The sequence below is a fragment of the Ranitomeya imitator genome, chromosome 1 (assembly GCF_032444005.1).
Source record: "Ranitomeya imitator isolate aRanImi1 chromosome 1, aRanImi1.pri, whole genome shotgun sequence".
Classification (NCBI taxonomy): Eukaryota; Metazoa; Chordata; class Amphibia; order Anura; family Dendrobatidae; genus Ranitomeya; species Ranitomeya imitator.
Genome location: NC_091282.1, coordinates 557,212,872 through 557,238,908, shown reverse-complemented (window position 1 = coordinate 557,238,908; position 26,037 = coordinate 557,212,872). Strand labels below are relative to the sequence as shown.

General features: G+C 43.8%; 1 protein-coding gene across 1 annotated transcript in view; it reads left to right on the top strand.

The window, feature by feature from the left end:
- JAK3 (Janus kinase 3) overlaps positions 1 to 26,037 on the top strand; it is a 475,730-nt gene that overhangs the window by 201,827 nt on the left and 247,866 nt on the right. The window contains exons 15-16 of the mRNA XM_069767767.1: positions 11,177 to 11,309; positions 17,366 to 17,517. Coding sequence (XP_069623868.1) covers positions 11,177 to 11,309; positions 17,366 to 17,517 — 285 coding nt within the window. The remainder of the gene's footprint in view (positions 1 to 11,176; positions 11,310 to 17,365; positions 17,518 to 26,037) is intronic.

Here is a 26,037-nt window from a genome sequence, read left to right as displayed (position 1 = left end):
ATGCTGCCGAAATACCTTTGTAAAGTCGCCGTTTTGGGCTGTCACTCACGCTGGTCTGGTCATATGGGCGTGGTGACAACGCTGTTTCTCCCCCAGATCTCTGTTGGTGCCATAGTAGTGTGCGCATGCCCAGCAGGCAAATCCAGTGCGCAGGTGAAAGAAAAAAGCGCGATCTGCGCTATCCTGCGTTTCATTGGTGGGCGCGGCCATCTTTGTGAGGCCACGCGTGCGCAGATGGTACTTCTCGGCTTCAGGAAAATGGCCGTGGGATGCCGCGCATGCGCAGATGGAGATTGCGGCGGCCATTTTCCTGAAGCCGAGTTCCCTTTAATGACCAGAGGTATTTTTGGTTTTGCATTTTCATTTTTTGCTCCCCTTCTTCCCAGAGCCATAACCTTTTTATTTTTTGGTCAATATGGCCATGTAAGGGCTTGTTGTTTGAGGGATGAGTTGTACTTTTGAACAACACCATTGATTTTAGCATATCGTGTATTGAAAAATGGGGAAAAATAAATTAAAAATGCGGTGAAATTGCAAATAAAGTGCAATCTCACAGTTGCTTTTTTTTTTTTTACCATGTTCACTAAATGCTAAAACTGACCTGCCGATATGATTCTACAGGTCATTATGAGTTCATAGACACCAAATATGTTTAGATTACTTTTTATTTAAGGAAAAAATTTTGTTAAAAAAACAAAACATCATATTCCAATACCCATATATCAAACTAGCTGTTTCCAGCCAGCTAACGCTCGGCACGCTCATTGCTGCTGGTGATTAAACTAAAGTAAATAATGACAACATTCAACAGAGCTTACGCAGGTGGTAAATTTACTTAAAATGAAGTTAATAACAATAATAATCATTAAAACTCTGAATAATACTAATAATACATTTTATTCACAGTGTAAAATCAAAAACAAACTGGATTCAGTAAGATGTGCGTTTTTTATTCATTCCAGCATCTAAACAAATTTCATAACGAAACGTAAATTAAGTTAAAATTTCTCTGTAAACACAATCATATGTGTGAGGACGGAGCCTTGTGAGGTAATGTGCGAGAACGGAGCCTCGTATGGTAATGTGTGGGGATGGAGCCTCGTGTGGTAATGTGTGGGGACGGAGCCTCGTGTGGTAATGTGTGGGGACGGAGCCTCGTGTGGTAATGTATGGGGACGGAGCCTTGTGTGGTAATGTGGGGGGATTATCTGTGGTAATGTGTTGGGGGGACAGGATTATGTGTGGTGATGTGTTGGGGGCGGGATTATGTGTGATGATGTGGTGGGGGGGCAGGATTATGTGTGGTCATGTGGTGGGGGGTGGGATTATGTGTGGTGATGTAGTGGGGGGCAGGATTATGTGTGGTAATGTGGTGGGGGGCGGGATTATATGTGGTAATGTGGTGGGGGGTGGGATTATGTGTGGTAATGTGGTGGGGGCGGGATTATGTGTGGTGATGGGGTGGGGGGGCGAGATTATGTGTATTGATGTGGTGGGGGGCGGGATTATGTGTGGTGATGTGTTGGAGGGTGGGATTATGTGTGGGGATGTGATGGGGGGTGGGATTGTGTGTGGTGATGTGGTGGGGGCGGGATTATGTGTGGTGATGTGTTGGGGGGCGGGATTATGTGTGGTAATGTGGGGGGGCGGGATTATGTGTGGTAATCTGGTGGGAGGGCAGGATTATGTGTGTTGATGTGGTAGGTGATGGGATTATGTGTGGTGATGTGGTGGGGGGCGGGATTATGTGTGGTGATGGGCGGGATTATGTGTGATGATGTGGTGGGCGGGCAGGATTATATGTGGTGGGCGGGATTATGTGTGGTGATGGGGTGGAGGTGGGATTGTGTGTGGTGATGTAGTGGGGGCGGGATTGTGTGTGGTAATGGGGTGGAGGTGGGATTGTGTGTGGTGATGTGATTGGGGGCAGAGCTACTGTGCAGGGGGCGGGATTAGCGAGTAATCACAATGCCTCTTATATATAGATTAGAAGAATAATTGGAGTCAAACAATGATATCAAGTTAACAAAAGCAATTTATTTGTAATAGTAACAACATTGACTGACCTATAAAATATAGTAATATAAATATAAATTGGTAATTAAACCAGATATCAAAGATGCTGAAGGACACAGGAAAAAAAAAGTCCCATTAAAAATGCTAGCAGCATAAATCCGACCAGAGAATACAAGTTCGTTGAACACATAGACCACAAAATAAACACATGTCTGCCCCCCGAAGAACCCTACGCGAAACGCGCGTAGGGACTGCTAGTCTCTTGATACTCTGCGACCATAACCGGTGAGAATTCATCTTTGACTAGCCAATTTACTTGCTGCACTTAAAGGTGCACACATGTTTATTTTGTGGTCTATTTGTTCAAAGAACTTGTATTCTCTGGTCGGATTTATGCTGCTAGCATTTTTCATTGGACTTCTTTTTACCTGTGTCCTACTGCATCTTTGATATCTGGTTTAATTACCAGTTTATCTATATTTATATTACTATATTTTATAGGTCATTGTCAATGTTGTTACTATTACAAATAAATTGCTTTTGTTAACTTGATATCATTGTTTGACTCCAATTATTCTAATCTATATATATAAGAGGCATCGTGATTACTCGCTAATCCCGCCCCTGCACAGTAGCTCTGTCCCTAATCACATCACCACACTCAATCCTGCCTCCACCCCATTACCACACACAATCCCGCCCCACTACATCACCACACACAATCCCGCCTCCACCCCATCACCACACATAATCCCGCCCACCACATATAATCCCACCCCCCACCACATCACCACACATAATCCCGTCCCCCACCACATCATGACACATAATCCTGCCCTCCCACCAGATTACCACACATAATCCCGCCCCCCAACACATCACCACACATAATCCTGCCCCCCACCCCATCACCACACATAATCCCGCCCCCCACCCCATCACCACACATAATCCCGCCCCCCACCCCATCACCACACATAATCCCGCCCCCACCACATCACCACACACAATCTCGCCCCCCACCACATCACTACACATAATCCCGACCCCCACCACATTACCACACACAATCCCGCCCCCCACCACATCCCCACACATGCGATTTTTTATCGCATAGTACTTGTCCGTATTACGCTCTAGTGTGACTCCGGCCTTTCATGTGGGCTCTTTCACATTTCCCACATATTTCCTCGTCCATGAAGGCTGCTTTAATCATCCAACATGTGCCTTTAATAGCTGCAGGTGGAGCTGAGCTCTGACAGTGGCATTTAACATGCAACGGCCGGGAGTACATCATTCCACGCTCCTATTGCCGCCCCTATGATTTGATTGCAGGGCGCTGATGCTTGGTCATGACAGCTGGGGGTCTGCTGACGACCCCCCAGTGCATAGAAAAAGCAATCAGACAAACACAGCTTCAAGTCCCATTAAGAGACTATTAAACACACTGAAAAAAAGTTTTTAAAAATATGGGAAAAAGTTCAAATCAACCTCCTTTTGCCCCATTAAAAAAGAAACAATTAAAAAAAATTCACATATCGTATTTGGTATCGCTGCAGTTGTAAAAGTCCGATCTATCAAAATATAAATATGAATACCGATGCGTTAATACAGGTCACGCAGTATATAACAGTGGCCACGCAGTATATAACACAGCCCAAACAGTATATAACACAGCCCACGCAGTATATAATGCAGCCCACACAGAATATAACACTGCCAACATAGTATACAAACACTGCCCACGTAGTATATAGCAGTCATGTAGTATATAATGCAGCCCACGCAGTATGTAACATAGCCCACATAGTATATAGCAATGTGGGCACTATATACGTGGTTAATAAAGACTTAAAATAAAAAATAAACATATACTCACCTTCTGAAGGCCCGTTGAAGTCCTGGCGCCTGTGTGCGGTGCACGCGGCAGCTTCCGGTTCCCAGGGTTGGTATGAGCGCAGGACCTGTGATGGCGTCGCGGTCACATGACCGTGACATCATGGAAGGTCCTTCTCGCATAGCATCCTTGGCATCGGAACCTGCCGCTGGCACTGCAGAGGACAGCGCGCCAAGTCGGAGGGTGAGAATAACCTTTTTTTTTATTATTATTATTATTTGTAACATTAGATCTTTTTACTATTGATGCTGCATATACAGCAGTGTTCCCCAAGTTCGGTCCTCAAGAGCCACCAACAGGTCACGTTTTCAGGATTTCCTTAGTAATGCCCATGTGAGAACTCCATAATCTAGACAGGCATCAATTTCATCACCTGGGCCATACTAAGGAAATCCTAAAAACACGACCTGTTGGTGGCTCTTGAGGACTGCAGTTGGGGAACACTGATATACAGCATCAATAGTAAAAAGTTGGTCACACAGGGTTAATAGCTGCGTTAATGGAGTGCGTTACACCGCGGCATAACGCGGTCCATTAACGCTGCCATTAACCCTGTGTGAGGGCTGACTGGAGGGGAGTATGGAGCGGGCACTGACTGTGGGGAGGAAGGAGCGGCCATTTTGTCGCCGGACTATGCCCATCGCTGATTGGTCATGGCAATGGTTGAGGGCCTTTTGCCACGACCAATCAGCGACTTGGATTTCCATGACAGACAGAGGCCGCGACCAGTGAATACCCATGACAGACAGAAAGACAGACAGACGGAAGTGACCCTTAGACAATTATATAGTAGATAACCCTTTCACCTTGAAGCCTGTTTTCACCTTCCTCACCAGGCCAATTTTTACAATTTTGACCACTGTCACTTTATGAGGTAATAACTCTGGAACGCTTCAATGGATCCCATTTATTCTGAGATTGTATTCTTGAGACATACTGAAGTTCATGATAGTTGTAAAATTTCTGTAATATGACTTGTGTTTATTTGTGAAAAAAGTGGAAATTTGACGAAAATGTTGAAAGTTTTGCAATTTTCAAACTTTTTTATTTTTATGCCCTTAATTCATCTACGGGTGCAGTTATTATATTGACATCACAGGTGTGTAACAGACCTTTATACCATTGGCAGTGAATATAAAATAATTTACATTTTTGCCACCAAGATTGTGTGTTAGCCCCAATGTTTACATTTTCATACTGGGAAATGGGTAAAAATGGTACCAACATTTGTTCCACAATTTCTACTGAAAGTGGCAATACACAATATGTGGTTGTATAACACTACTTAGCCATACGGAGAGACTTTGTAGGGAGGGAACGCTTTTTGCCTCCTGAACTGCAGATTTTCCTAGAAAAGTTTGCTGACTCCATATACAGAGCCTCTAATTGCTAGAAGAGCAGAATCTCCATCAAGTGACCCCATTTTGGAAATTATACCCCTTTGGGAATTTATCTACAGGTGTAGTGATGATTTTGACTCCATGGATGTTTTCCAGAAACAAGCAGAAGTGGATGTTGCTTAGTGAAAATTGCAAACTGCCGTTGTAGTGACCAGTACGCTGTAGTGACAAGTACATTATGCCCAGCTCATGGTTTTGGAGATACGCACCTGTAAATAAGGCGGGCTCTCATCACTACAGAAATGCCAAACATGTGGGTGCTAAATGTGGTTTTAGGCACACTGGAGCTCAGAAGGGAGAGGGGCATTTGGATTTGGGAGCAGAGAATTTGCTGAATTTCTTTGGGGGGGGAGGGGGCAAGGAGCCATTTTGCTTTTCCAGAGCTTTTGTGCTGCCAGTAACGTGGAAATACCCCCTATATTTCCATTAACAGATGATGGACCTGAGTGAGGGCTTGCTTTTTTTTAGTTTAAGCTTTTATTGGGAACATTTTATATAACATTTATGATCACATTTTTCTGGTGCTCTGCGCTGAGCACTTACATCAGGGTTTCCAGCTAAATCTTCAAGTTACTTGACAGATGAAACCCCCAATGAATCAATTCACTATAATGAGGCAGCAGAGTTACTCTGGACTCTGTTCAGGGGTGTCCTTCTTTTCAGAAATGCACAAAACTGTGGCCGACGGAACTTTTATGCAGGACGGACATCACCGGATAACAATTCCTATGGGGTCCACAGTGCCTCCATCTGCCTCATTATAGGGAATTTTCTGTGGGGGGTTCTGTCTGAATCATGCATATCAGAGATTTAGACACAAACCCCGATGTAAGCGTTCAGTGTAGAGCTCACGATAAATGTGCACCAAGCCTCACTGTGATCTTTGGGAGGCCGAATGAAAAAATCAACAGCAGGTGAAGAATTGGTTTCATTTATTTTTAACGCCATTCCTCGTGCGGTATAAGTGATTAGTTGACGTTGTTTTTCAAGCCAGCGCAATTACAGCGATACCAGATTTATATCTGCTTTTTATGTTTGGCTTCTGTCACACGCTAAAAGGCTCATTTTAGTGCAAAAACTAGTTTTTGCATCACCATATTTTGAGAACTGTAATTTTTCCATATCTTGGCAGACAGAGTCATTTTATGGCTTGTTATTTGTGGGATGAGCTGACATTTTTATTGGTACCATTTTCAGGCACACGATTTTTTTTGACTGCTTTCTATTCCGATTTTTAGAAGACAGAATGAACAAAAACAGCAATTCAGAAATTGCTTTTTGCTTTGTTTTTTTTATACCATGCCGCGTGTAGTAAAATAGGTAAAACAGCTTTATTCTTCGGGTCAGCACGATTACAGTGATACCAAATTTATATAGTTTTTTTATGTTTTGGTGCTTTTACACAATAAAAACTATTTTATAGAAAAAACTTTTATTTTTGCATCACTTTATTCTGATAGCTACAATTTTTTTATTTTTCTGATGATGGAACTGTATAGCAGCTTATATATGTTTTCAGCGGTACCATTTTTATTTACATTCATATTTTTGATCGCGTTTCATTGCACTTTTTGTTTGGCTGTATGATGATAAAGCATTGTTTCTTGCCTCTTTTTTATGGAGTTCACTGAAGGGGCTAACTAGTGGGACAGTTTTATAGAGAGCATCATTACGGACGAGGTGATACCAAATATGTGTACTTTTATTGTTTATTTTTTTATTTTACACAAATAGATGTATTTATTGGAAACGTATTTCTTTCTTTGTTTGCTCTTTATGTGGGGATTTAAATTTTTTTTTTACACTTTTTAACAATATATTTTTTAGATTTTTACATTGTCCCATCTTGGGACATCAGTGTTTAGCATCAGATCGCTGCTCTGATACTATGCAATGCTTCTGCACAGCAGAGTATCGGAGCAGCATCTGACAGGCAGGGAAGGAGGCACGTCAGCTCACATGCCACCTTCTCTGCAGGACCCTGAAGGACCCCACAGCCAGGGGCGTAACTACCACAGGTGCAGGGGTTGCGATCGCACCCGGGCCCTGGAGCCTAGGGGCCATAAAAGTCCTTTTGGCCTATAAAAAAAGACTATTGCTATTAAAGATTTAAAATATTTGGGGGCCCCGTTGGTGCTTTCGCATGAGTTTCAAGTTACGCCACTGCCCAAAGCCATCTTGCGGCTGGGGTCTCCATGGAGACTATCAGTACAACACAATCGCATCACGTTGTCCTGATGGAAGCATGCAGGGATCTCATTCCCTGTGTGATGCTCCTCTATGTTGCTGTCACTACTGACAGTGGCATCAGAGAGTTTAAATGACCACAATTGGTGCTAGCACACACAGCTGACACCAGCACCCGATCTCCGTGGCGCTCAGCAGGAGGCCGCCTGATATTGCCCCTGTACATATACTACTGTTTGCAGGAACGTAGCTCCTGCAGAGCAGTATATATATGGCACATGTTGGGAAGGGATTAATCCAATCGGTATAATGAGTAAAGAATGTTAAACCGCCAAAATTAGCTTTTTTGTCTCAGCAGCATTGCAATAAAATGCAATAAGAGGTGATCAGAACAAGCCCTCACACAGCCCCATCTATCGATAAATGAAAATACTATGGTTTTTGGAAAATGGCGACAAAAGCAAAAATCTTTTTCTTTGTTTACAAATTTCCAAGTCTTTTTTCAACACTTAAATAAAAAATAAAATATACATGTTTGGTATCTGAGTACTCGTACTGACCTGAGGAATCATAAAGCAGGATCAGTTTTTTCCATATAGTGAATATGTAAAAAAAAAAACTGATCATGGAAGTGCATTTTTTTGCAATTTCAACGCACTTGGAATTTTTTCCCTATTTTCCAGTACACTAAAAAATATACTACACAGGGGTTAAATGATATACAGTACGCAAGCTAGTAAAATCCCATTAGATAATCGTATGACCTATTTGAATATATCAGCTGTCCAAAAAACACACACAAGTGAAATAGAAATAATGAGTCTTATTTATCACATCAAAAGATGTGATAGAACTTCACTCCAGTGCGACAGAAGCCATACCCAGGATCACAAGCACATATGATGTCCCACTGACCTCCAGGACTTTTAAATGCTGCTAAGATCGGACACACATGCAGGTTTCACTTGTGCACTGTGGTCCGTATTCAGACATGGGAACCAGTTGTGTGAATTCAAAGGTCTCTCTAGTCTAGACCTAATAATAGCTACAAGGGATTATAATCTGCAAACAAAGCATTGCGTATAAAATGCCACAAAGTGCATACAGACCTGACATATTGACAGTGTTGATGCCTTACATACTTTTCGCCGTCGCTTCTTCTAGGGCGTGTATTGATTTTTGATGTATGTTTGATGTAAGAGTGGTATATTGACTAAAGGAGCAAACACCCACTGGATATTTGTTGCTAACCTATATGGATATCAACACATGCAAAGCATTTTTTTATAGGTTTTTTTTTTGGGAGGGGCAGATTTGCAGTTAATGGCAGCTTTTTCAAGACAATACATGCTCTAATCTAGATATCACTTTGTACATGTTGTTTTATCGGCATAGACTACAATCCCTATTAATATATCAAAAAAATACTTAAAAGTTCATGTACCAAAAAAATCTAATGGTGACATGAAAACTTCAGGTGTTTTCCATTCAGTTTTCACCACACATGCAAATCCAATGGGAAGCACCTGGGCAGGTAAATATAGTATTTAAAAGCATATTTAGCAAGTTACAAATCCTAAACGAAATAAGCTGAAGTTTTGCTGGACGCAAACATAGAACAATCAATGTCATGTGCTGTTTAACACTAACACAACCCCTTAGGGCCCCTTTCCACTTGTGAGAAAAACGGACGAGTGCAATCCGATAAAAAATCGGATTGCACTCGGACCAATGTTAATCAATAGGTGACATTCCATTTGCGATTTTTTTCTCAGCCGAAATCGGACTGAGAAAAATCTGTGTCGGCTGAGAAAAAAATCGCAGCATGCTGCGATTTGCTGCGAGTCTCGGACGAGACTCGCCAATGCAAGTCAATGGGTGCGAGAAAAAAAATGCATGGAATACGGACCATCCGTATTCCATCCGTTTTTTACGGATACCTTACCATTCTGTGGCACAGAACACTGTAAATAGTCCTGTAAATGACTGTATAAAAATAGTTGCAGAGAAAAAAAACGGATTGCATACGGATGTAAAAAACGGATGATGCGATTAAAAATCGCATTACACTCGCATGACAATCGCATGACAATCGCACACGTTACATCCGTTTTTTCGGTCCGTAAATCGGACCGTTTTTTTCTCACACAAGTGGAAATGAGCCCTTAAAGAGACTTTATTGTCAGGTTTGTGCTAGCCCATCTGAAAGGAGCAGGAAGTAAGGTAAAAAATCCTGATTCCAACCATGTGTTACCTACTGGGCTTCTTGCTATAGATTTGATAAAATGCTGTTTTATCTACTGCAGCTCTGTTAGTCTTCGCAATATTAAAGGGAACCTGTCACCCCCGTTTTTTGAGATTGAGATATAAATACTGTTAAATAGGGCCTGCGCTGTGCGTTACTATAGTGTATGTAGTGTACCCTGATTCCCCATGTATGCCGAGAAATACATTACCAAAGTCGGCGTTTTCGCCTGTCAATCAGGCTGGTCTGGTCAGGTGGGCGTGTTCACAGCGTTCTTTTCTTCCTCAGGTTTCCGTTGGTGGCGTAGTGGTGTGCGCATGTCCAAGGTCCGGATTCCCTGTGCCCACGTGAAGACACAGCGCGCGATCTGCGCTGTCATTCCTTTCATCGGTGCGGGCGGCCATCTTCCTGGGGCCGCGCGTGCGCAGATGTAGTGCTCTGCTGCACGGGGCTTCAGGAAAATGGCCGCGGGATGCCGCGCGTGCGCAGAAGAGATCGCGGCGGCCATTTTCCCAAAGCCGAGTTTGCATCTCGGCTTTGGGAAAATGGCCGCCGCGATCTCTTCTGCGCACGCGCGGCATCCCGCGGCCATTTTCCTGAAGCCCCGTGCAGCAGAGCACTACATCTGCGCACGCGCGGCCCCAGGAAGATGGCCGCCCGCACCGATGAAAGGAATGACAGCGCAGATCGCGCGCTGTGTCTTCACGTGGGCACAGGGAATCCGGACCTTGGACATGCGCACACCACTACGCCACCAACGGAAACCTGGGGAAGAAAAGAACGCTGTGAACACGCCCACCTGACCAGACCAGCCTGATTGACAGGCGAAAACGCCGACTTTGGTAATGTATTTCTCGGCATACATGGGGAATCAGGGTACACTACATACACTATAGTAACGCACAGCGCAGGCCCTATTTAACAGTATTTATATCTCAATCTCAAAAAACGGGGTGACAGGTTCCCTTTAAGCTTCTGCTATTTAGTCCCCAAATTCATATGCTCTGGTTACCCCCTCCCTCTACCAATGATTGTCAGCTTTCCGCCTTTGTCTAATGTAGACATTAAACTGTCAATCAATAGTGATGTGTGGGGATAAACAGAGCTAATCAGTAAGAGAACTAGCAGATCTGCAGCACATAAAACTACATATATTGCTGAAATCATGTCCCTATTTCCTAATCTGTATTGCACAAATCTGGTGGCAGATGACATATAAAATGAAGTTGGCTGATAACCATGGGTACAGCTTCCATGACTCTGTAACACTACACTAATATCACTAGGAATATGGTAATACACTTTATTTGGTTATTATACATTTTTTGGCATCAGTTCTGTAGAGATATAAATATTGCTTTATAGTTGTGTATAATACCGTAATCCATAACACAGATTGTTTTACTTTTCCCTTAATCCAAAATATATCAGGAGGATAAACAGTTGGTTCATGGGAACATATCATCTAAGAAAATACTTTTGAGCCGTGAAGGGGACAGCGGCTCTTCTCCATTTATAAAACTCAGTGACTGTGGTGTCAGCATCAAAATCTTGGAAAAAGGAAGTAAGTACATTGAAGGAGAGATAATGTAATAATTATTCTATAAATTCCCCTTGCTTAGGATTACTATGTTTTTGCATTGTTGGTGTTATGTAAACAAGCAGAAATAAACTGACATTTTGTTAGAATTAAAAGAAAAATCATAACTCTGGTGATGTTGGATGAAGCAACCATTTTAAAGGTTCAATGTACAGGAGTTAGCAATGTAGGAGCTGGGACAAGTAAGAATTGTTTACATGCATCATAGGCAAAATGGTGTGCATAATTTCTGTTATTATAGAAAAATAGACACGTCTGAGGTATCAATACATAGGAGCCGTACACAAACCCTTCAAAACCTTTACATGAAATCAGAAAAAAACCTTTTGTCATTTAAATGTCCAATTCAAATTCTTAATATCTTGGTATTAGATATCAGTTATGAGTCAAACACACAACTATTTTATGGTTCCATACCACCTCCAATTGTGTGGAACCATATCGCCACATTCATAAACCTAGAGAGCTTTAGATCTTTGTTTCCAATTGATATGGAGGCATATAGAGGTTAAAACAGAGAAATACCAAGCAGAGAAGAATAGGGAGGTAATTGATCTACTGCTAGTGTTTCTCTGGAGCATTTGTATAATGCACTATAGATTTGCAGCACACATATACTGTATGTACATTCTGTGTAGTGAACACATACAAACATCACTGCAGCATGCACAGTACATGCTCATACAACGCCCACTAGGGCCGTGGGATATTCAGAACTGGGTCGGACAGTCCTTTGGGGAAGTTACGGGGCCGCGGTCCGACTCCATGGCCCTGAGCGTGCAATAAAAATGCAAGTGGTGTTCGGCTAGGGATGGCCGACGCTGCGGTTCAGGTCCTCTGGGACCGATGGTGACACAGGAAAGATGGTACATCTCCTCAAAGGTAGAGCAGGGTCCCAGGGCAGATATATCAGTCGTTTCAGGTGGTGGTCAATGTTGTGCAGACAATAGCCAAGGGATGCAGAAAAGTGCAGTTTTCTTTACCTTTACTTCTTGGTAGATGAACATGCAGTCGGGGGTACCAGTTACAGATGACAGCAGGAGTCCGGCTAGCCTGGAAGCATTCAGTGGTTCTACCTTGCCAGGTGGGGTTGGAGGCCTTCCTGCTGTGCTCTATTTTCTGGTCCCTGCTGTCTGTAGTTAGCTGTGGCCCTATCCTTCGTGATGGCTTCGACCTGTATGGCAGACAGCGCGAGCCTATCACGAGCACTGCCTGTTCACTAGCAGCCCCGGGCTCTTGATCTGCTGCTCCACCCCTATGGGGTGACCGCTCATACAGGAGAAGCTGCAGCGAGGAGAAGAAGCAGCAGCGAGGGAGCCGGGTAAGTATTTTATTAACAGCGGGGGGGCGCACAGGGGGTGGGAGGGGGTTGGGGACAGGGATCTTTTGGACGTGTGAGACTGGCCTTATGCGGTGAAAAAAATCTTCATTACATAGTGGAATGTATTGAGAACAATAAAACCTAAAAATGATCAACGTAAATCGCAACTAATATCCCACGGTCTGGAGTTGGAATTATGCTCAAAATCAAAATCAAAGTGGAAAATGAAGTTACAGACTGATCAAACTTCAGTAGAAATGCCTCAAGACAAGGAGATGATGCTCAGTAGTGTGTGTGTGGCCTCCACGTGCCTTTATGACCTCCCTACAACGCCTGGGTATGCTCCTGATGAGGCGGTGGATGGACTCCTGAGGGATCTCCTCCCAAATCTGGACTAAAGAATCTGCCAACTCCTGGACAATCTGGGGTGCAACGTGACTTTGGTGGATGGTGCGAGACATGATGTAACAGATCTGTTCAATCGGATTCAGGTCTGGGGAATGGGTGAGCCAGTCCATAGCTTCAATGCCTTCATCTTGCAGGAACTGCTGACACACTCCAGCCGCATGAGGTCTGGCATTGTCCTGCATTAGGAGGAACCAAGGGCCAACCGCACCAGCATATGGTCTCACAAGGGGTCTGAGGAATGTCATCTTGGTACCTAATGGCAGTCAGGCTACCTTTGGCAAGCACATGGAGGGCTGTGTGGCCCTCCAAAGAAATGCCACCCCACACCATTACTGACCCACTGCCAAACCGGTCATGCTGAAGGATGTTGCAGGCAGCAGATTGCTCTCCATGGCGTCTCCAGACTCTGTCACATCTGTCACATGTGCTCAGTGTGAACCTGCTTTCATCTGTGAAGAGAACAGGGCGCCAGTGGCGAATTTGCCAATCCTGGTGTTCTGTGGCAGATGCCAAGTGTCCTGCACAGTGTTCAGCTGTGAGCACAACCCCCATGTGTGGACGTTGGGCACTCAGACCATCCTCAAGGAGTCAGTTTCTAACTGTTTGTGCAGACACATACACATTTGTGGCCTGCTAGAGGTGATTTTGCAGGGCTCTGGCAGTGCTCCTCCTGTTCATCCTTGCACAAAGGCTGAGGTAGCGGTTTTGCTGCTGGGTTGTTGCCCTCATACGGCCCTCTCTACGTTTCCTGGTGTACTGGCCTGTCTCCTGATAGCGCCTCCAGCCTCTGTACACTACACTGACAGACACAGCAAACATTCTTGCCACAGCTCACATTGATGTGTTATCCTGGATGAGCTGCACTACCTGAGCCACTTGTGTGGGATGAAGAGTCCGTCTCATGCTACCACGAGTGTGAAAGCACAACCAACATTAAAAAGTGACCAAAACATCAGCCAGAAAGCATTGATACTGAAATTTGGTCTGTAGTCCCCACCTGCAGAACCACTCCTTTATTGATAATTGATAATTGCCAATAATTTACATCTGTTGTCTATTCCATTTGCACTTACCTCGCTGCCTGGGGGTAATCATTGACACTTATCTCTCCTTCAAACCACATATCCAAGCCCTTTCTACTTCCTGCCGCCTTCAACTCAAAAATATTTCACGGATCCGTACATTCCTAAACTAAGAATCTGAAAAAACCTTAGTCCATGCCCTCATCATCTCCCGCCTCGACTACTGCAACCTCCTGCTCTGTGGCCTCCCCTCGAATGCTCTCGCACCCCTCCAATGTATTCTAAACTCTGCTGCCTGACTAATCCACCTGTCCCCCCGCTATTCTCTGGCCTCTCCCCTCTGTCAATCCCTTCACTGGCTGCCCATTGCCCAGAGACTCCAGTACAAAACCCTAACCATGACATACAAAGTCATCAACAACCTGTCTCCTCTATACATCTGTGACCTTGTCTCCCGGTACTTACCTGCACGCAACCTCCAAACCTCTCAAAATCTCTTACTCCCCTCTTATTTCCTCTTCCGACAATTGCATACAAGATTTCTCTCGCGCATCACCCTTACTCTGGAAGTCTCCACCACAACATATCAGACTCTCACCTACCATCGAAACCTTCAAAAAGAACTTGAACACCTTCCTCTTCTGACAAGCCTACAACTTGCAGTATCCATCAATCGAAAAAAACGCTGCACGACCAGCTCTACCCTCACCTGTTGTATCCTCACCCATCCCTTGTAGATTGTGAGCTCTCGCGGCAGGGTCCTCTCTCTTACTGTACCAGTCGTGACTTGTATTGTTTAAGATTATTGTACTTGTTTTTATTATGTATACCCCTCCTCACATGTAAAGCGCCATGGAATAAATGGCGCTATAATAACATATAATAATAATATATCTATATGTCATCTCCTCCTATATAGTATATACCTGTATGTCATCTCCTCTTGAATATAGTATATACTGTACTTGTGTGTCATCTGCTCCTGTATATAATATATACCTTTATATCATCTCCCCTGTGTATAGTATGCTCCTGTAAGTCATGTCCTCCTGTATATAGTATATATCTGTATGTCATCTCCTCCTGTATATAGTATATACAGGTGTCATCTGCTCCTGTATATAGTATATACCTGTGTGTCATCTCCCCTGTATAAAGTATGCACCTGTATGTCATTTCCCCTGTGTATAGTATATACCTGTATGTCATTTCCTCCCGTATATGGTATGTACCTGTATGTAATCTCCTCCTGTATATAGTATATAGCTGTATGTCACCTCCCCTGTATATATTTACCTGTATGCCATCTCCTGTATATAGTATGTACCTGTATGTCATCTCCTCCTGTATATAGTATGTACCTGTATGTCATCTCCTCCTGTATATAGTATATACCTGTGCGTCATCTCCTCCTGTATATAGTATGTGCATGTATGTCATCTCCTCCTGTATATAGTATGTGCATGTATATTATCTCCTCCTGTATATAGTATATACCTATGTGTCATCTTCTCCTGTATATAGTATATACCTATATTTCATCTTCTCCTCTAAATGGAGCCCCGCGCTGGAACCGTGTGTTACTCGGAACCGGGCTAGTTCTTAAAGAGATGTGGTCACCGTGGCAGTAACCCGGTCCATGGCCCAGGGCGTCCAATAAAAAGGGTTGAATTAAATGGGAGCAAAGTTTATAAAGTTTGTTCGTGACGTCACCTGTGGTATTCGGTCAGGGATGACCGACGCTGCTCAAAGGGGTCCACTGGGTTGATGTTATGGCAGCAGGGATGGTATGGCATGCCACAGGTGAGGCTGGGTCCCCAGGGCTCCCGGTGTAGTAAAGATGGTGTGGTGCCAGATAGAACTAGAGGACACAAGATTGCAGTCTCTTTACCTATTTACTGGTGTAAGGCAGCCACAGTCCGGGGTATGGATCACAGGTGTTGGTGTGGTTCAGCAGGCTTGGAAGCGATTCCAGAATCCCCTTAGCCAGGTGGGGTTGGGAGCCTTCCTCTCTGCACTGTTTTTTAGTCCCTTGCTGCCTTAGGCCTCACACAAGATCCTCACTTTCTCTCTGTCCCTTTTAGTAGGACACTACACGCATGGCAGGCAGCACGAGCCTTTTTACAGGTGTCTCTATGATGACTCCAGGCTCTATATGCTGCTGTGCCTTCAGGTGTTAATGGTGGGCAGGCGACCTGCAATCTCCTGTCGACCGGTTTCTGCTGTGGGGTATAGAGTTACCCCCACAACCTCGGTCTTCCGACTACCGGTATTCTGCGCTTCAGTGTGGAGAAAACTCAGTCGTGACTGACCAACTAACTCCTCCTCTAGCAAGACTATATAGGGAAGTTCCCCTGAATCCAGGTCTCAAGCTCCCCCTTCTGGCCTGGAGTCAGAACAGTGTTGCATGTACTGGTTACCTGTTAAAGGGATCAATCCTCGCTTCCAAGCATGGCATCACCCTCCCTGTGAGGAAGGCAATACCACTGTAACAACCGGTTAGTTGGGGTGTTACATATATAGTATATACCTGTATGTCATCTCCTCCTGTATATAGTACATAGCTGTAAGTCATCTCCCCTGTATATAGTATGTACCTGTATGTCATTTCCTCCTGCATACAGTCTGTACATGTATGTCATCTCCTCCTGTATATAGTCTGCACCTCTATGTCATCTCCTTCTGTATATAGTATATACCTATGTGTCATCTGCTCCTGTATATAGTATATACCGGTATGTCATCTCCCCAGTATATTTTATATACCTGTGTGTCATCTCCCCTGTATATAGTATATACCTGTATGTCATCTCCTCATGTATATAGTATATACCTGTATGTCATCTCCTCCTGTATATAGCATGTACCTTGTATGTAATCTCCGCTGTATATAGTATGTACCTCTATGTCATCTCCCCTGTATATAGTATACAGTATACCTGTATGTCATCTCCTCCTGTATATAGTATATATACCTGTATGGCATCTCCTCCCGTATATAGTATATACCTGTGTGTCATCTCCTCCTGTATATAGTATGTACCTGTATGTCATCTCCTCCTGTATATAGTATATACCTGTATGTCATCTCCCCTTTATAAAGTATATACCTGTAAGTCAACAGAAGTGATGCTAGTTCTGAAATAAAGCTTTTCATCATTTTTTTTATTTTGAACCGACATTATAACTTATATAACTATGGAAAAAAATAAATATGAAATAATCTTATCAATATATGAAACCATAACCTGGACATTCTCCCTTCTAAGTGCTGGTAGAGAGAATCCCATGGCTGGCTCCTGAATGTGTATCCGATGTGAGGAACTTGGCATTGGAGTCTGACTGCTGGAGTTTTGGGGTCACAATGTGGGAAATCTTTAATGATGGTATTGTACCCCTGAATGCAGAGGAACCTGAAAAGGTAAGGGATGGCTGCCATTTACAGTTAAAATATTGAGTTCCAATGGTCATCTTACCATAATTCCCTGTATTTGTATATTTTATGTTCATGTACTGTATCTTCAATGCTTTTTGCTCCACTAATTTTCTTGTCAAAATTAATTCTCCAAATTTAAGTAAACGGAGTCTATTTTTGCCTCTGATCTATGACGTGCAGCAGACATGACACTATAGTTTGGCTTCCATCATTATAAGGAGAAGCCACAAAACAGATGTGAACAGAGCCTTACCTATGCCTCTAAGTAATTTTAGAAGCCAAGAAATAATAGGAAGATATACCTACAGTGGGGCAAAAAAGTATTTAGTCAGTCAGCAATAGTGCAAGTTCCACCACTTAAAAAGATGAGAGGTGTCTGTAATTTACATCATAGGTAGACCTCAACTATGGGAGACAAACTGAGAAAAAAAAATCCAGAAAATCACATTGTCTGTTTTTTTAACATTTTATTTGCATATTATGGTGGAAAATAAGTATTTGGTCAGAAACAAAATTTCATCTCAATACTTTGTAATATATCCTTTGTTGGCAATGACAGAGGTCAAACGTTTTCTGTAAGTCTTCACAAGGTTGCCACACACTGTTGTTGGTATGTTGGCACCATTCCTCCATGCAGATCTCCTCTAGAGCAGTGATGTTTTTGGCTTTTCGCTTGGCAACACGGACTTTCAACTCCCTCCAAAGGTTTTCTATAGGGTTGAGATCTGGAGACTGGCTAGGCCACTCCAGGACCTTGAAATGCTTCTTACGAAGCCACTCCTTCGTTGCCCTGGCGGTGTGCTTTGGATCATTGTCATGTTGAAAGACCCAGCCACGTTTCATCTTCAATGCCCTTGCTGATGGAAGGAGGTTTGCACTCAAAATCTCACGATACATGGCCCCATTCATTCTTTCATGTACCCGGATCAGTCGTCCTGGCCCCTTTGCAGAGAAACAGCCCCAAAGCATGATGTTTCCACCACCATGCTTTACAGTAGGTATGGTGTTTGATGGATGCAACTCAGTATTCTTTTTCCTCCAAACACGGCAAGTTGTGTTTCTACCAAACAGTTCCAGTTTGGTTTCATCAGTCCATAGGACATTCTCCCAAAACTCCTCTGGATCATCCAAATGCTCTCTAGCAAACTTCAGACGGGCCCGGACATGTACTGGCTTAAGCAGTGGGACACGTCTGGCACTGCAGGATCTGAGTCCATGGTGGCGTAGTGTGTTACTTATGGTAGGCCTTGTTACATTGGTCCCAGCTCTCTGCAGTTCATTCACTAGGTCCCCCCGCGTGGTTCTGGGATTTTTGCTCACCGTTCTTGTGATCATTCTGACCCCACAGGGTGGGATTTTGCGTGGAGCCCCAGATCGAGGGAGCTTATCAGTGGTCTTGTATGTCTTCCATTTTCTAATTATTGCTCCCACTGTTGATTTCTTCACTCCAAGCTGGTTGGCTATTGCAGATTCAGTCTTCCCAGCCTGGTGCAGGGCTACAATTTTGTTTCTGATGTCCTTTGACAGCTCTTTGGTCTTCACCATAGTGGAGTTTGGAGTCAGACTGTTTGAGGGTGTGCACAGGTGTCTTTTTATACTGATAACAAGTTTAAACAGGTGCCATTACTACAGGTAATGAGTGGAGGAAAGAGGAGACTCTTAAAGAAGAAGTTACAGGTCTGTGAGAGCCAGAAATCTTGATGGTTTGTTTCTGACCAAATACTTATTTTCCACCATAATATGCAAATAAAATGTTAAAAAAACAGACAATGTGATTTTCTGGATTTTTTTTTCTCAGTTTGTCTCCCATAGTTGAGGTCTACCTATGATGTAAATTACAGACGCCTCTCATCTTTTTAAGTGGTGGAACTTGCACTATTGCTGACTGACTAAATACTTTTTTGCCCCACTGTAAGTAACATGCAAGCCATAATTAAGGCACAGTTTAAATAGCAATTGCTCGCTCATATCAGGTGCATCATTAGGCTTTTGAAGCAAATTGCTTTAAAAGCTGTTATAGTGTCTGCCATTACTACCTCTTGCAGTAGGGCATTCCACTGTCTGCTATAACTGTACACCATGTTCCAAATTATTACACAAATTGAATTTAAGTGTCATAAAGATTTAATTGTTTTGTTTTTCAAATAAACTCGTGGATGGTATTGTGTCTCAAGGCTCAAAGGATCTCTGAAATCAATCTTAAACACGTGATAATTAGTTTTCCAGGTGATTCTAATTAAAGGAAAACTACTTAAAAATGATGTTCCACATTATTAAGCAGGCCACAGGTTTCAAGCAATATGGGAAATAAAAAGGATTTCTCTGCTGCTGAAAAGTGTTAAATAGGGCAATGCCTTGGACAAGGTATGAAAACATTATATATTTCATGAAAAATTAAGAGTGACCATCATATTGTGAAGAGATTTGTGACTGAAACAGAGCACAGACAGAGTTCATGCAGATAAAGGCATAATGAGGAAGGTTTCTGCCAGACAAATTCATTTGATTAAGAGAGTAGCTGCCAAAATACTATTACAAAACAGCAAACAGATATCTGAAGCTGCTGGTGCCTCTGGAGTCCTTTGAACCTCAAGGTGTAGGATTCTTCAAAGGCTTGCTATGGTGCGTAAACCTTCTACTCGGCCACCCCTAAACAGTGTTCACATGCAGAAACGGTTGCAGTGGGCCCAGACTTACATGAAGACTAATTTTCAAACAGTCTTGTTTACTGATGAGTGTCGAGCAACCCTGGATGGCCCAGATAGATGGAGTAGTGGATGGTTGGTGGATGACCACCATGTCCCAACAAGTCTGCGACATTGAGGAGTCATGTTTTGTGCTGGAATCTTGGGGAAACAGCTGGTAGGGCCCTTTAAGGTTCCTGAAGGTGTGAAAATGACCTCTGCAAAGTATATAGAATTTCTGACTGACAACTTTCTTCCATGGTATAAAAAGCAGAATCGTGCCTTCAGGAGCAAAATCATCTTCATGCATGACAATGCACCATCGCATGCTGCAAAGAATACTTCTGACTCATTGGCTGATATGGGCATAAAAGTAGATAAACTCTTAGTGTGGCCACCATCTTCCCCTGACCTCAGCCCTATAGAGAACCTTTGGAGTATCATCAAGCAAAAGATCTATGAGGGTGGGAGGCAGTTTACATCAAAACAGCAGCTCTGGGAGGCTATTCTGACATCATATAAAGAAATTCAAGCAGAGACTCTCCAAAGACGCACAAGTTCAATGGATGCAAGAATTGTGAGGTGATATCAAAGAAAGGTTCCTATGTTAACATGTAACTTGGCCTGTTAGGATGTTTTGGAGTTAAATATCTATGTCTATGAAGTGCACATAGTACATCACCCAGCTTTGCACATAGACTTCCCTCTGCTCCTAGCTTTCACATGGTATGTTCATCCACCCAGCTCTGCTGCTGTCTGTCTATGAAGTGCACATAGTACATCACCCAGTTTTGCACATAGACTTCCCTCTGCTCCTAGCTTTCACATGGTATGCCTTTCAGCTAACCCCAGCTTACCCTGTGATATTTATGACCTTGTTTACTCAGGTCTTGATTGTATGCATCTGGTCCACTCTTAATTCTCTGACCAAGATGAGTAGAGACCACTCCTCTCTGCTTCACACCTGAACGCACTTAGTTTTCCATATATTGCATAGCAAAAGTCTGCTATGACTTTAGTCTGCTGTGTGATTCCTAGAAGTGTGTCCTAAAAGTATGGATTACATTAGAATTAAAACCTGAAAGGAACCTGAAGGGAACTGGCCAGTCACTATAAACAATGTTTCTGTTTGTTTTCACTTTCACCCCTATAATCCTTCACTTTCTGCTAACTCCCCTAATCCCTACACCTTGTAAGGAACTGTTCATCTCCTCTTCAATCCTCCCCATCCATCTCACCTCCTCCTCAGAACTGTTCCTTAACATACAATCCTCTGTCTCAAAGCACAGGCAGCCACCTCATGCCCTCTCCTGCTCCCACCTGCTAACACTTTTTCTGCTCCTTCTCACTGCTGGTGATATCTCTCCAAATCCTGGTCCTCCTCACCATATTCCCACAGTCATTTCTACCTCCCATCCACGCTCTATCACAAACTTCCGTAACCTCTCTAACCTTATACCCATTCGCCCAGCCCCCGCTTCCCCAGTCCCACTAACAGCTTTGTGGAACATTCGCTCTGTCTGCAACAAGCTTTCCTACATCCATGATCTTTTTGTTACTACCAAACTTTCCTTCCTCGCCATCACCGAAACCTGGCTCACCCCTTCTGACACAGCCTCCCATGCTGCACTCTCTTACGGTGGCTTCCACCTTTCTCACACACCCCGCCCCAGCAGCAAGCATGGCAGAGGAGTTGGTTTTCTCCTGTCAGATAACTGCTCCTTCACCCCAATCCCACTGCCACCCTCTGTTACCCTCCCTTCCTTTGAGGTGCACTCTGTGTGCATCTACTCCCCCTCCAACCTCCAACTGGCTGTCATTTACCGCCCCCCAGTACCAGCCACCAGCTTCTTTGACCACTTCACCACCTGGCTACTTCATTTCCTTTCTGTGGACATCCCCAATATCATCATGGGTGACTTCAACATTCCCATTGACACTTCCCTCTCAGCTGCCACTAAACTTCTATCTCTCATTTCCTCCTTCGGCCTCACTCAATGGTCTTCTGCAGCCACTCACAAAGATGGTCACACATTGGACCTCATCTTCACCCGCCTCTGTTCCCTATCTAACCTCTCTAACTCACCTTTTCCACTCTCTGACCACAACCTTCTCACATTCTCTTCTCTCTCCACTCCATGTCTACAATCCCCACCCCACAAACTTTCACACCCTCGCAGAAATCTTAAACATCTTGACCTACATTCATTCTCTGAATCCCTCCTCCCTCTCACAGACATAAGTTCCATACACAATGCGGATGACGCTGCCGCTCTATATAATACCACAATAGCTGTAGCTTTGGAATCTGATGCCCCACTTACACTGCCCCACTTACACATACCAAAGCTCGCAAAATCAACAGACAGCCCTGGCACACCAGCCTGACCAAAGAACTGAGGCGAGCTTCCAGGGCTGCTGAGTGCAGATGGAAAAGATCCCACTCCAACGAGCACTTCATCGCATTCAAACAGTTTCTCACTACTTTCAAGACCACACTCGCCACAGCTAAACAAACCTACTTCTCATCTCTCATATCCTCTCTGTCTCACAACCCTAAACAGTTATTCAACACCTTCAATTCTTTCCTCCGTCCCCCAGCACCTCCTCCCTCCCCACTTATCTCCGCCGAAGACTTTGCCTAATTTTTCAAGCAGAAGATTGATAGCATCAGAGACAGTTTTGGCCAACAACTCCCAGAGCCCTTCCTCCCGACTTCCCAGCCCTCCACCTCCAAAACCAACTTCTCCACCATTACAGAAGATCAACTCTCCGCTCTATTCTCAAGATCGCATCCTGTGCACTTGACCCGCTCCCATCCCACCTCATCCCAAACCTCACCACAGTCTTCATCCCAACCCTAACCCATCTCTTCAACCTATCACTAACAACTGGTGTTTTCCCCTCAAGCTTTAAACATACCTCCATCACACCTATCCTCAAAAAGCCCTCTCTTGACCCATCCTCTGTATCTAGCTATCGCCCTATATCACTTTTCCCTTATGCCTCCAAACTACTGGAACAACACGTTTACCTTGAACTGTCCTCCCATCTCTCTTCTTGCTCCCTCTTTGACCGCTTACAATCTGGCTTCCGGTCACACCATTCCGCTGAAACTACCCTAACTAAGGTCACTAATGACCTCTTAACCGCCAAGAGCAAGCGACACTACTCTGTCCTCCTCCTCCTGGACCTGTCGGCTGCCTTTGACACAGTGGACCATTCCCTATTATTACAGACCCTCTCATTCCTTGGCATCACAGACTTGGCCCTATCCTGGATCTCATCATACCTAACAGACCGGACATTCAGCGTCTCCCACTCACTCACCACCTCCTCACCTCGCCCCCTATCTGTCGGAGTCCCACAAGGTTCAGTCCTTGGGCCCCTGCTCTTCTCCATTTACACCTTTGGCCTGGGACAGCTCATAGAATCTCATGGCTTTCAGTATCACCTCTATGCTGATGACACACAGATCTACATCTCTGGACCAGATATCACCTCCCTACTAACCAGAATCCCTCAATGTCTGTCCCCTATTTCATCCTTCTTCTCCGCTACATTTCTCAAACATAACATGGACAAAACAGAATTCATCATCTTTCTTCCATCTCACGTGACCCCCCCAACGAACCTATCCATTACAGTAAATGGCTGCCCACTCTCCCCAGTCCCACAAGCTCGCTGCCTCGGGGTAATCCTTGACGCTGATCTCTCCTTCAAACCACATATCCAAGCCCTTTCCACTTCCTGCCGACTTCAACTCAAAAATATTTCACGAATCCGTTCATTCCTCAACCAAGAATCTGCAAAAACCCTAGTCCATGCCCTCATCATCTCTCGCCTTGACTACTGCAACCTCCTGCTCTGTGGCCTCCCCTCTAACACTCTCGCACCCCTCCAATCTATTCTAAACTCTGCTGCCCGATTAATCCACCTGTCCCCCCGCTATTCCCCGGCCTCTCCCCTCTGTCAATCCCTTCACTGGCTCCCCATTGCCCAGAGACTCCATTACAAAACCCCAACCATGACGTACAAAGCCATCCACAACCTGTCTCCTCCATACATCTGTTACCTCATCTCCCGGTACTTACCTACACGCAACCTCCGACCCTCACAAGATCTCCTTCTCTACTCCCCTCTTATCTTCCCTTCCCACAATCATATACAAGATTTCTCTCGCGTATCACCCCTACTCTGGAACTCTCTACCACAACACATCAGACTCTCGCCTACCATCGAAACCTTCAAAAAGAACCTGAAGACCCACCTCTTCTGACAAGCCTGCAGTAACCACCGATCGACCAAACCGCTGCCTGACCAGCTCTATCCTCACCTACTGTATTCTCACCCATCCCTTGTAGATTGTAAGCCTTCGTGGGCAGGGTCCTCTCTCCTCCTGTACCAGTTATGACTTGTATTGTTTAAGATTATTGTACTTGTTTTTATTATGTATACCCCTCCTCACATGTAAAGCGCCATGGAATAAATGGCGCTATAAAAATAAATAATAATAATAAATAGCTTTTTTGGTCAGTGAATGTGACCTCCTAATTAATTCCAGATTTCCAATTAAGTGCAACTCGAGCTTTATTAAATACTTGGGAATTAAATTGAGCCCACATTGGCATTCATTATTCTCACTTAACTATGCCCCTCTGATCAACACTACATTAGAACTGATTAGGTCATGGAGGGCACCTTTTTTCTCCTGGATGGGACGTAAGAATCTGTTAAAGAGCTTCATACGCCCCAAGTTCAGCTATGTATCAAGAATGCTCCCTATCAAAGTGCCTATCACATTTTTTCAGAGAATACGCTCCATCTTTGATAAGTATATATGGAGAGGCTCAAGATCTAGACTTAACTATAAAATACTTTCACTCGCTAGGACAAAAGGTGGTATGAGCGCTCCCAATCCATAGAAATATCATACAACAGCGACACTGTCTTTGATAGTTGATTGGGTAAGGAACCTTAAACATAAGCTATGGACGAAGATAGCAGATGACTCAGTACCTATCCCGATCACTACCATGCTTCATGCTCCCAAAGATTTTATCCACAAATTGGAAATACCTAACACTATGTCTAGGAATGTGGTACACACTTGGGCTAGAAACTCCAACCTATTAATGCCACCTCCGTCACCTTTGGCTAGGGTGATGGATTTACCAGGGCTGTACTTGGATCTAACTATGATTAACTCCACAGACATCTTGCACTCTATTAAAGAGGGCATAGATAGTGTTCTCACCAAAGGTACACTGCTCCCATTACCAGAATTGCAAAATAAATTCCCAAAACAACATATTATCTTTCTCCACTACAATAGACTTAAGAAAGCTATTAGATGGTATTTACAAGCTGGTATCCCATTTAAGGAATTAATGACTTTCGAAACCTTATTAACACAACATAAACAACCCAAAGGAGTATTAGCAAAATTATACCAGACCCTTGTGTCAGACTCAGTATCTATTAAACGTGCCTATGTATTAGCATGGGAGAAAGAAATCGGAATTAAACTGCAGGACTGGGAGGTTGAGCGCTTTTATAAAATTCGTTTGGGCCATCTAGCTGTGTAAGAGATCAAGAAAACTCATATAAGATCGTCACAAGATGGTATACCACCCCAGTGGTAACTCATACCTGGTACTCCAACATACCCCCAACCTGTTGGATATGTAATAAAGATAAAGGGGTGTTTCTGCACATTTGGTGGTCATGTGATAAAATTAGACCACTTTGGAATAGTGTTTTGAAAATTATTACCAAGTTGTGCAAACTTTCAAACCCCCCACGGCCGAACCTCATCTTT